Genomic DNA, 13,378 nt, shown 5'->3' with positions numbered 1-13,378 from the left:
ATGGAGCTCTTTTAGCATCTTGTGATTGTGCTGAATCACAATTTTGAAACCCCTCTTTGTTTACTAAATTTATATGAGGTTGAATAGGGCCTCCTAGAGAGCGGAGAGTACCACTTCAAGATAGGTAAAGAAGCTGGCTTTGTTAATTTTCCAGGGCACTCACTGGGTCTGTCTGGAGCACATAAACTACTCTTTCAGAGAGAGACACCGTAATACTCTCAAGTACCTGAGAATACAGGCCTATGAAGGGGTCATTTGGGAGACATTGTTATCTGTTAGAATAAGAATTTTTACAGAACTAATAGAAGAGACTCTGCCCTTGAGGCACCAGAGGCACTACCTTACTCAAAAAAGTAAAATAATTTTTTTTTCATTCAAATTCAGCGCACCAATCACAGCTGTTAAACTAACAAACTGGCTCTCCCAGATGAAGAATCTAGAAGGGACAGATGTTCCAGTGTCCCAACCCTCCATAATGCACACTCCATGAGGGGGCTCAAAGCAGCAGCAGCACTTCTTTGAATAGTGTTGCAGCCAGAGCAGAGCACTGAGGGACACATCCAAAAGTGCCTTCAATGATGGATAAATGTTCAGCTAGCTAAGACAAGTTACATTGCCCGACCCTAAGTCTGACCTAGAACCAGTAGTATTATAAGTACTCTAATTGATCCTGGGTGTAACAAAAGGAGGATAGGCTGATAGATAAAGAGAAGGATTATTGTCTTCTCTCAAGCACAGCAAATATTTCAAAATCTTCCTATAAGTACTTTGCACAGATGGCTATGAAAATTAAGGAGTGTGTGAATAGATCACCCCAGAAGTTTCCCTTCCTTACTCCATGAAATATAAACATCTATTAGAATTGCACACTTGTGAAGGAGAGCTGCAAAGCTTAGATGAAAATAGTTCAGCATAAATCTGGGCGTAATACCCTCAACAACATGTCTGCTGCCTGAAAAAAAAAAAAAGATCCTCTCAAATCCACTGGCTCTTCTGTGTTCATGAGATAACCTAGAATGAACAATTCTGGAACATCAGAGACCAAAACAGCAAGTATTTAATATGGAGACTTGACTTCTATGATTTCCAGAAGATGCAGGCTGGGCCAGGGGTGGTGCTACCTCTCTGTGCAAGTTAAGCAGACAGTTGGCAGAGCAGTGATGTCTGCTCTGCCTTCACTTAACTTCCCACACCCTGGGGGCAGAGGGAGACCTGTAATACATTGTTCCAGTTATCTCAAGAGACTCAGAAGTCCTCCCCGCCCCAGTCAACCCAGAAAGTACATCAACTCTTCTGTATGTATTCAGTTGGTGCAAGCTTTCCCCAGCATTGTGTGTCAGTTCCAATTCGGGGGGAGTTTCCATGGTCTGTTCATTTCCTTGACATCTCTGCTAAGATTGGGTTATTAATTCCAGTTGTGAATTAAATTTTGCGATAAAAATAGGCCGGGCCACCAACAGGCCAAAAAGATATCAGACTCCCATTCACAGGTCCAGCAGAGGGCTGGAGAGGTGCCAGTTTCTCAAGCACGCCTGAAGGGCCCAGATGTGGCTTCTCCAGGAGGACACAGATGGGACTGGTTTGAATCCCAAATCTTGTTAAACAAGGTTTGCACAGACCACTGACTAAGTTACTTGGACACCTGTCACAATTCCACACTTAGTCATTCCCTGCTGTGCACGTCCACTGTACAAGCTGAATACGGGTCTGTTTGCCCAGCTGTTACAGACCTACGGAACTGCAGAAACAGAGATCTGCCAAGCACAATGAGACAATTCCCAGAAGCAGAATCGGTTACAAAGATCTTCAGTGCTATGATAATGGAAACTCTGCACTGACTGCTCCGGGTGACAGGGACATTTCTAATTCTCAGCACTATCAATGCTTTCAATAATCATCTCAACCCCAATGAGACTGCACTATTCACACCTTGGCCATAGGGATTGGCAGTTCCCTGGAGAGGTCACCTTTACAGTGTAAGACTCTGTTCTCTATCATCCTTCCACCCCTTGTCCAGATACCTCCAATCTCTCGTTCTCCACATACCCCCAGAACAGTCATATAATAAACCTCACTACAATGTACACTGAGTGGTCTCCTTGTTGGAAATCTCAGAGGCATCAAGAACTGAAAATGAGCCATGGAGACAAAACTGTCTGCTGATTCCTAAAGGGATCTTCTGCAAAGCACACTGAGGACAGATTGGGGCACAAAAAGAAGACAATTATATTGCTGCAGACTGCGCCCATTCTCCAGGGTTATGAATCTTGTCAACACTAAAGTTTACTCAACTTTCTCCCCACCGACCAATTGAAATAAGACACTCAAACCAGGTTTCCACCATTCCCACGACAGTCTTCACTCATATTTTCATAGGCAGCACAGAGCAGTAACTTAGACTACTTCCGCACTGCATTTGCCTCTATATTCATATATACCTGGCTAGCCTGGAACTTTATAAGATGGTGAGTCTTGACTATCTCTTGATATGTCATGTTCTAAGCTTCTATACTAAAAAGAGATTTATTTATTCTTTTTTGGAGAAGCATCATGCTTACAGAGGTCATAAGTGTCACATGTATTAATTTACATAACAAATAGGGACAAATTGAAGAGAATATAAACCAAGCTAAACCTTCATCCAAAACTCTCATCAAGCCTAGGTTTTTTGTTTGTTTTTGAGCTTTTTGATCTCTCAAAGCACAAATATATCATTTAAAGCTATTTCACGGTATTTTTACCCCAAATCGGGATCAGCCACTCTAGTGTCAAGCAGGCATCTGAACTTTTGGTGCTTCTCTGAACCTCACGGCCTTTTAAGGTTTGCTTTCAGTGTGCATCCTGCCATGTTAGCAATGAACAGAGTGCAACATTTCTTCTTGATATTTCATACAAAAGCTCCTGAATCTAGAAGCAGGCTCATTACTAAAGAGATCAGCAACGAGAAAGGATTGTTAGCATCTTGGCTAAATTTTTTAAATAGTAAAAACAAGATATAAAGTAAGTTTAGTGTTGGGCAAACAGTGCTAAGCTGACACATGGAGATTTAATGACTATCCACAGAAGATACACAGCTTTTCCCACACTGCCCTGACAATGAATCTCATTCCTAACTAAGGGTGACTGGGCCCACAGCGCATTCAATCTTTGGCTCTTTGCTGAGATTGCCAGCAATGGGGACTGTTAGCGTGAACAGTAATGGAGATTTGTGATGAGGACCCCTGTTTACTAGGATATGAAATGAGAACCTACCAGTTTGTTTTATATATACACGCATATAACCTTTTGGCCTGTATCTTCTATATCCTCCATTGCTTTGACTAGTACTATGGGGCTTTGTGGTGGTTCTTGATTTTTAGACCTATTCGAATAGTGTCCCAATTGCCAGTGTTGTACAGTACAGTGAAGGTAACTGAGTTATTTCCAAAAAACAAAAATGAAATAAAGTTCAGTGGGGTACCTGGCTCAAGTGCCACTCCGTCGATGGTGACAATGCAGAGCAGATCTGCCAGCTCGCCCTGGTAAACCGTCGGGTTGTCTGAATGCACCGAGACATTAAACACAGGACCTAAAAGATAGCAATTTAATCCCATTATTCATTCACGGTTCCTTCTTTGTGTTACCCAAAAGCTTTTAACCAGTACTTAAAACAATCTAGGTTAGTTTGTGAAGCACTTTGATGTCAGATGACTAATATATTGCCTCTGCTTTCAGAGTGAAGATTTATGGAACCACTTACATATTCTTTAGGACACTGAATTTCATGCCAGTGGAAAGTACCAATCACCAGCTCTGAAGTTCTCTACTGATTCATAGAACAGGCACAGTCTGGCAGCAGGAGTTTACCCCACACTGTCCTCTGCCAATGTGCCTCCCACTTGCCCTAGGAGGAGGCCCCTGTGGGTGTCTTTCACCTGTTCAGTCTTGGACGACCCCCTTTCCCCCCACTTTGATTGCAGAGCCACTGATGTGTGTGATGTGGACATATCTATTAGGAGCTGAACAAAGCCCAATTCACCTCTTAAAACATGTAACCTTTATTATATGGCCACAATTCCATATGTTTTTTAATGTGGGTTCTGGCTTTACCATATACAACTTCTTCTATGATCCTAGGCAAGTTAAAACATCTGTGTCTGAACTCCTCCAGCTGTACAATGGTGATATGGATATACCCTCACAGGGGTGTGGTGAGGTGCTCAGCTACTATGGTGATGTGCACCACAGAAAAGCCTTTAGATCAAGATACCCAGTTTTGACCAGTACCAAATCCGTGGTGCAAAATTAATGACCGAGTGATGGTACTTCACATAGGGTTACATGCCTAGTACTCTGCCTACAAAAGAGGTACAAGACTGAAGGACAGATATCTGAATATCCCATAATATGAGTCATCCACTAAAATAAGGGTTCACCTACCACAGAGGTGAGAAACTAGACAGCACCGCCTATGGCTGTCTCCATCATTCTGTGGTCTAGGCCCTACTTTAAATCCAATAATCTTCATAATTCTTGCAGAGTCCCATCAGGCTTCTGATGGGAAACCTCCTAGGAAAATCCAGGTTTCTGTAGGAAGCTGTACTAGCGACTGAGTAGATTGTACTCTTTCTTCACGTCACTACTGAACCAATGCTCTGGAATGGAATAAGGGCATTGGGCCACTGGAAGTGTAACCTTTAGGTTGAGATACTGAAGACCGCAGAGGGCTGACTATTTGTGGTCCACAGAGATTACAGAGCACTTTTTACAAGAGCCAAAATTCCAATTAAGAGGAAGCAATTATTTTGTGGCTTCCTAAATTTGCCCTATGATTTCAAATGGGCATAATTTTCTTTACTTTCTGTTAAACTGTAGTGCAACACTCTTGTGTGCAGTTAAATCTCCCATTCCCCCCACCCCCACGAAATGGCTGCATTTTGGCAGTGATGAAGCAACGTCTACCTATGCAAGTTTATAAAACCGCTGTCACATGAAAGGCATTATATAAAAGTGTAAGATGTCCCTGAAAACATGGAGATAAACGAATAACAAAGAAGCCTTAGAAGTTTTATGAACTATTGCTTGAGACTTGAAGAGTCTGCTAGAACGTATTTATGGAAATAAGAGACCCAGAATATTATGAAGTTCAGATGCTAAGGTGATGGGTGCCTTATAAATGCATTATAATACACACACACATTTAAAAAGTTAACATGTTGAGGCCCCCCCCCCACAAGGAAAGGGGAAGGAATATTAGCACGACCACTTCCTCAGACTCTGTCCAAGATCTTCCTATGAAAATTCAAATTGTTTCCAAAGATAGCCAGCAATCTCAGTGCCATTAGAGGTGTTATAACGTTCATCCTTCAAATAAAACAAATTAAGCTCTTTCCTGTTAGTCTTCAGTGAGCTGTGCAGCTAGAAATTAAAGATGCTAACACACTCGTTACAAAGTCAGTATTAACCATCACATTCAGGCCAGCATCCCTTCATTTGATTTTATTTAGATTTATAAAACATCAAAGCCTCAATGCATGAGATTGCCATGTTTGCTTGCAGTACCACTGCCCTCCCAGAGTCTAATGTGCTGCAGTGTAGACTGAATTTGAATGGCACCATAATCACTGTATCCTGTTTTATATGCACTCCATTTTACAGTAAGCAACTGCAGCGGTTCAGCATCAGTGAGTGAACTCTGACTTCAGGTCAGGAGAGAACCACTGCATTCCCACAGATCCTGCCACTATATTGGTAGGGAGAAGAGAATCAAGCTTGCGTTCCTGTACATACTTCCTTAGAGACCATGGACAGACAGAGTGAGAGAAGAATTGTCTGATCCTTGTCAATGTCACTTTCCCCTGCTGACTGTTTCAGAAGCATAGCCTTGATATTCTGTGTGTGTGTAGGCGGAGGGGAGAGTTATCAACACAGAACATCGCACATTGTGACCTGTAGTTTCTGCAGGTCACATCTCTATATTAAAGATGAGGTCATCTGCGATCTACTCCATTTTATAGACATTGATTGCAGCCATCAAGGCCCCAGCAAGTTGCCAGTGCAGCTTCTCAGCTGGGCAGAATCTGAGCACCCTTTACCATAAAAGAACTTAAAAGCAGAAGTCAAAGTGCTTAGGTCATTATCAGATCAAATTTTTTCATCTCTTATAAAAGAGAATTTCTGCTTTCAGACCATCAGCTGCATCTCCCTGCTTGTCACCAGCATGCCCAAGTTTCTAGGGCAATACTGATGCAACAAATAGAGCAGCTGCTTCCCCATGTCCATCATTTAATGATCACACTTCCCCTGGGTAAACCACAGTAACCAGTGGGAAATCATTAGTTCCCTTCCAGAGTACACAACTCCTGCAAATCATCTCCACGCTGGGGAAAATGGTCCCTGAAGCACAAAGAAAGTTAGGAGGAGGGAAGAATGCCATCATCCTACGTCAGAAGTGCTGGTCTTCAACAGAAAGCCCTGAAACATTTCAGGGGTCACCATTCTCTCTCTTCATCCAACAGACTAAACATCTTGGGCTTCCTCTTTTAAACAATGTTTTAAGCAAGCTTTGTTATAGTAAAAGCTGTTAGGATGACAATCTGGGAAACTCTATCCATACAATTATGGCTTCGATGGGAGCACTTTCCCAGTGAGGCACCATCCCACTTCTCACACCAATGTGCCGGACCACTGGCCTGAAGAGACCACCTTCAGAGATAAGCTCATGGCTCATTCAATTCTTTGTGCCTCTGCAGAAGTTGCAAGTACCTGAGGACAATCAATGCTCATGTTTATGATTGTTTGTGATGTGGGCACTTAACCAGGAATTGGACTGAGATGACCAACTCTATTTCACACAGGCCACTGAAACACCATCAGAAAGTAACAAATTTTGGTCACTACCCACTTGGGCAGGATTTGTACTAGTGACCTAGCTGTGAAGTGCTCCATAACTCACTAAAAGTCCCCTGCAGCCACCAACTCCCCATTCCTTAAAAAAAAAAAAAAAAAAAAAGGCAGCTGAAAGTAATCTTTATTTTCATTCAGAGTGCTATTGCCTTGATTTATGTTTCCCTGTTTAAACCAGTTGCCCGGACTTCAGTTAAAGCTAATAGGAAGAGATGAGCAGGAATGAGCAGTGAACCACTCCCACAGAAAAACAAAGTTGTGATCTGTCAGCTAAAGCATACATAGCAAAAAACCCGCTAGCTGGGCATTTTCTTTCTGAGGGCTCTAAGAAAAGCATCTTGGCAAGCACTGGCATCAGTGCAACAGCATGCAGCTTTCAGGCATGCCTCTTAGCACAGGGCACCCAAGTTTAATGAGCAACAGTAAAGACTTCCGGGACATTGGTGCAAATCAGGTTGGTTTTACCTCATGCTCCTAGCTCCATCTTAACCCTGTTGCCTGTACCTAATACTTTAAAATATGGACAGTCACTATTATAAACTACAAACAGAAATTTCAGTTACAATATAGACAAATCACATGACTTGTTTTATAGATCTCATTGAGACCTAAATCAAGCCAAGTTTGAAAATATTATTCGGTAGGTTTAAAGTCTGGAACATTTAAAGCTGAATGACCTCAAGTTTGGAAAAATCAAGGTCTAAGCCAATTTAGCTTTGACTCAAGCTAAGAAATCCAATGAAAAATTTTGAACATAAACTTTACAGACAAGCATTCTTAGAGGAAAACTGGTTCCCTAGTTTTGAAATTAAGTTGACATTTTGTAAATCTCATTGAAACTTAAAAATCAAACCAAGATCGAACTCAGACAGTAAACTGTGGAACGTACTCAGGTAATAAGAAATACCTGTTTTTATTCTACTATATTATGGTTGTAAAGGTTAAAAACTTGTTATACTAAAAAGTTATAAACATAATAATGACAAAGTTAAAATAGATCTTTCAACCACAGTTCTTCATTTCTGAAAGACTGAATACTCAAGTCCAACATTACACCACCTTGATTTTGGGAAATCCAAAAAATAGAGTACATCTCAGTGCCTAGCAGTTTGAAGTGACTTAGCTTTAGATTTTTTTAAAAAAGTTACAGCAATTTCTTCTGTAGATACACTGAAAAAAGCTAATGGTTCAAACGACATCAAGCTTGGTTTATTCCTTAGAGTTCAAAGACATCTACACAAGAAGCCAGGCTTGAACAAAATTGGCTTAGTTGATTGAGTTATACTTGCACAAAACCTCTGAGTTTAAGGATTGTTTTCCTTTTATTTGTAAAGACTCATACACAGAATTTAAAATAAAAACAGCTGAATTGATAGCAATCAATCTTTCTAGATCGCTGGATCAAGACCAAGTAAAGCGCAGAAAATAAATGTTTCAGAAAGTTAGAAGTAATGGGAAAAAGGATTTATAATGGAAGATGGCAACCTTAACTTCTGGCCTTCTATACTGTGTTCTCAAAGCACTATACAAAAATCAAATTTAGCTTCATGTAGACAAGAATTATCCCTATTTTATAGATGGGAAAAGTGGGGGACGGAGAAGTTAAGTAACTTGCCCAAGGTAACTGGGACTCAGAATCAGAAGTACAAACAAGGAATTCTGTCACATACTCTCTTCCTCAACAGCCAGACAGCAATCATTGTAGTGTGCCTTTTCTACTTGAAATCAGGAAGTGCCATAAACCATGTGAGGAAAAATTGATGCAATCTGCAAATTCTCTCTATTCAAAAATATTACTCATAACTGCTCTGGCACTAAGCCATCCACTATTGCACTGAAGAGACCATAATCTGCTCTTCTCCAAGTAATAACCTCCCCCACTGCCTTTATTCTTTCTATATAGATTTCCCTAACCAGCACCATCCCAAATTTCATAATAGTTATTACTGGAAAGAACCCTCTGTACTTTCATCTGTGGTTTACAGACCCAAATACAAATTGACGAGGGGAAAAAACTATGATGACTAAACAGATTTCTACCCACTAATAAAGGGTAGAAAATACAGGGATTTCTTGCCAGGGAGTTTCTGCTGTATTGCTCTTCATTCACTTACTTCCCTGATTAAGACAAATATATTTGATCGAGTGAGTGATGCAGAAAGAGAAGGAAAGGGAGAAGTTAGATCTCCGGGTTAGCAGAGGGCACAGTTTTATTTTAATCACAAGTTCAACAACAAATACGCAGCTCACATTTCAACAGTTCTTGGTTTATCTTTGCTCCTTCCAAAACAAGTGATAAAACATTGCTGTGTAATGAGCTCATTCACAGATGTAATCCAGAGCTGAAGATTACACCAAGAAGCTTCTTAAATTCCCTTTTGTTTCTGACTCTCACCAGCTTTCACCCTTTGCTGGGGTTTCTCTGGAGGCAGCCAGAAGAGTGAAGCCAAGCTCGATTCTTATCTCTCTCACATCTTATTTTACAGAAGCACATTACAATTCCCCCCCCCCCCCCCCCCCCCCCCCACCCAAATCACTTCTATGGAACAGAAATACTGTATTGGATCTCTGTGTAACCATGCTGCGGGAGAAGCCATTCTAAATAGTATCTGGGGGGATTACGGAAAAGAATTTAACTCTATGGGATAAGCCACCTGAATTGCAGGGTGACTGGGGTGCCTCTGGGTACACGAGTAGGAAGCTTTTCACGTCAAGGTCACTGGCTCAACTGTGGCCCAGCTAGGAAGAAGAATGAACCCATTACTATCTGATGGCTGTACAATGACCTGTGTGAAATGAATGTTTTCATCCCAGTCTGAGCCTAGCAGATAGGGGTCCACGTCACAAAAACCACACATGCAGTTAAGTGCTAATTAGACCTTTGTTACCCAGCTCAGCAAGGGGATGGAAAGGGCTATGGGAAAGTGAACACTCCTCTCTTTTAGTGGTGATCCCCTGCGAGTGCAGTGAAAAAGACCTATCGTGGAATAAGAAGTTAGCACTGCTCAGAGTCTTAGTAGTCGCCAGTCTCCAGGGTTGTTGATTTAGCACCTTTCAGTTGCCAAATAGATCTTTGCCTTCAAAGGACTCGAAGAATTTCTCCAAGTAGGCTAACAACAAATCCTTTAGATTAGAGAGAATTGGGGCACTGGTCTAGCAAGGGTGTTTCACTGTATCAAGGAGCAGCTCTAACATCACCTAGCATACACAGTTTATACCCTGAGGTGGAAAGTATTCAACATGTTACAAGTAGTTCTAATTATTAAGAAGCCTGGTCTGAAGGAGGGCTAGGAAGGATCATGAGCTTTGGGTTGGAGGAGTGTGCACTATGAAAGGGACCACCTTGTGAGGCATTTAAATAACTAAACAGATACACGGTTTGGCCAGATTAAGAGAGGACACGTGTACACATATCTGAAGAGTGCCGGCACTAAGGAGGGAGAAGAACTGCTTAGGGTTGTGCCAGGAAATGTCACTAGGAGTGATGGCATGAAATTAAGAGAAGGAGATTTCAGGCTGGATATCAAGAAACATTTGCCACCAGTGAGAACTATTAGACTGCAGAATAATCTCCCAAAGGAAATGACAGTTCTTCCATTTCAGGATACTTTTCAAAGTAGACTAAAAAAAAAGAGCATTGGAGAATCACTGGAAATCTTTAAATCAAGACTGGATGTTTTTCTAGAAGATATGCTTTAACTCAATCACAGCTATTGGATTTGCAGCAGGAATTAAAACAAGTCCTGTGGCAGGTTATGCAGGAGGTTAAACTAGATGATCACAATGGTCCTTTCTGGCCATAAAAATCTATGAAGCTATCAACTAGGGAACAATCTCCAATCGACTCAGGTTTTGGGAGTACATAGAATATACCTAGTAGTTCCCCTCTGCTTCTCCCCCACATACTACTAATTTATGTGATTCTGAAATATAGATTTATCACATCTTTCAATTAATGAAATTGCAAGTAGGTTTTTCCTTTAAGTTTCAGACCGTGAATTTACTGCAGTAAATTCATCTTTATTCAGCACTGAGCAAAGAAACAAGGTGGCCTCTGCCTGGAGCCAGCAAGTTGTGCCACCACTGGAAAAAACCTGGAGGGAGACATTTTCCCACAAATATTCATGGGAAAACTTTTCATAACAATGCCACATTTCAAGATTATTATTGGTGGGAAATACTGGAGTTTGCGTGTGCAGTCTCCAGCTTGTATATAAAAATCTTACAGGCCTCCTGCCGTTCAAACAGGTCACGTTTCACAAGGTGCACGTGCAATAAAAAAAGCTTTCCTTGAAACACAGCCAGGCTCGGACAAAACAGATCTGGGAGGAAGCCAGGTTAGAGGAAAGCACTTCCAATCCAACAAGTCCCCCAGCTCCAGACAGAAATCAATAAAGACACAGAAGGATATTCCTACAACCACTAAAAGCTTTCACGTAACACTCATTAAGGACTTCCTTTGCTGAGAGAGTTTCTCTATTTTCTTATTTATTCCCCACCCCCGCACCTTACCCCCAAAATGTGGACTCAGGATACTGTCATAGTTTGAGCTTGTCAAATTGGAGAAGATTGGAACACGACAGTTGTTAATTGTTTAGATAAATAACCTGATTGTAAACCAGCAGCAGCAGTTAAAATGCCTTGCTGGTCAGCAGTGACCCGTTTAAATGGTCAGGAATTCCAGAGGGTGAGGCAGCGCTATTACCGAGCAGAAGATGGAAGCATCGTTTGGAGCAAGTCAGAGTTCACCCCCATCAGGCCTCCACTCAGTTCAGGATTTACTGCAAAGTGGCACTTTCTAGCTTTTTCAATCCTTCATGGACTTGTTCCAGCCTATGTCAAGGACCTCATCTCACTACTCCCCACCCATTGGCTTTTGTTCCCTTCACACAGTCTTCATGAGTGCCTTCCCCTCTGCAGAGTCTGCCATGTAGAATAGCCTACCTTACCTTTCCGCCTCTCGACTTGGACCTCAAATCAAGTCAAACTCTGTGCATAGGTGCTGGAACTAGGGGTGCTGCCGCACCCCCTGGCATGAAATGGTTTCCATTAGATACAGGGTTTACGGTTTGGTTTAATGGCTCTCAGCACCTCCACTATACAAATTGTTCCAGCACCCCGACACTGTACCTATTTTCTCATAGTAAAACAGGGATACCACCTCCTGTCTGACATGAAAGAGATATACGGGTAAATTAATTTGCATAAGCACCTTTACTGTTATTGGGCACCTTCTGTCTGAGGCTGGTGAGGTATCTTCAAATCTTAGTCGAAACATTGCTCCTCAAACTATGCTTTTTAATTTCTCCCTACCTTTGCTATTCATCTTTGTAACTATTACTTCAATCCATACTGTATCCTGAATTTAAGTTGTATTTTAACCCATCTTCCACGTAAGCCCAACCATAGATGTTCATTCCCCCTAGAAAGCTAGGTGTGTTGTATCTGCCTGTAATCATTCCTCTAAATTTCACTTGCCTGTCTGAATCCAGGAACAGAACAAAAAGGCACAGGGGATAGGAATGGAGCTAGAGGAAGGGAGGTGTGGTATGCACTCTCATGTGTGCCCCTGTTCCTAACGATAAGCAGGAAGTCATTTTTTGGTTTGGCATGTTTGCCAACGTCCCTTCTAACTGAGCTCAACGAGTTCCTTTTTCTCCAGAGATGCTTCAGTCTGGCAGCACCAGCATTTCCCATCCAGACTGTATTAAGACAGTTCAAGACAAGGTCCCATCCAAACTGTATTAAGACAGTTCAGACAAATAGGATTTTAAAATGTCAGCTAATCACTCAGTCAAAGTGAGGCAGCAGGTCGAGCTGCAAGAGAGCTTTTAGAAAAGCTACTACTCGGGGGAACTGGGAAGGCCAGTGCAGATGATATTACAGTCAGAACCGGATGAGACTGTGAAATCTGTTCATGTGCCATGAAACTTGAATTGCGAATGTGAAAATTTTAAATCAGCCTTTGCTATTTGCCAGATTTATTTTGGGAAACAGCCTTTTTTTCTCTTGGAAGGACTGAAAAGGGAAAGAAGATTCTCTTTTGAAGGGGGGTGGAAGGCTGGCTAGGAAAGATGGCAATGCAACAAACAGACCCATCCCTTACATAGCTCACAGGTTTTCCTCCATACTGCGGATATTAATGGACTGCCTTCTTCTTAAACTGTTTAGCATGAATACAAAGTGACACCATATGAATACATTCAAGAGAGTTGTTTTAGTGACCCCCTTCTCGGGGGGAGGGGGAAAAGGCTCACCTTTTCAGGCTTCTCATATTACTCTTTGTACACTGGCAACACAAACATTCAGGTAACACGCATGCTGTTGAAACGATAAGCCACTAGCCGTGGTACTCTGAATGGGACCAGAGCGTGGGTAATGTCTGCTTTATGATTATAAGCAAAAAGGAAGGGGGGAGTGATAATAAGGCCTAGTAGGGAAACTCATCTGGAAGTTCAGTCCTCAACATTGTCCAGGCTCTTTAAGGTCAGGT

General features: G+C 41.8%; 1 protein-coding gene across 1 annotated transcript in view; it reads right to left on the bottom strand.

Annotated features, from left to right (window-relative positions):
- Nucleotides 1-13,378, bottom strand: part of PTGFRN (prostaglandin F2 receptor inhibitor) — a 92,592-nt gene that overhangs the window by 11,711 nt on the left and 67,503 nt on the right. The window contains exon 7 of the mRNA XM_024209462.2: nucleotides 3,461-3,568. Coding sequence (XP_024065230.1) covers nucleotides 3,461-3,568 — 108 coding nt within the window. The remainder of the gene's footprint in view (nucleotides 1-3,460; nucleotides 3,569-13,378) is intronic.

Source organism: Terrapene carolina, unplaced genomic scaffold (assembly GCF_002925995.2).
Source record: "Terrapene carolina triunguis isolate 2854851 unplaced genomic scaffold, T_m_triunguis-2.0 Scaffold558, whole genome shotgun sequence".
NCBI classification, from domain to species: Eukaryota; Metazoa; Chordata; order Testudines; family Emydidae; genus Terrapene; species Terrapene triunguis.
This window is presented reverse-complemented; position numbering and strand designations above follow the sequence as displayed.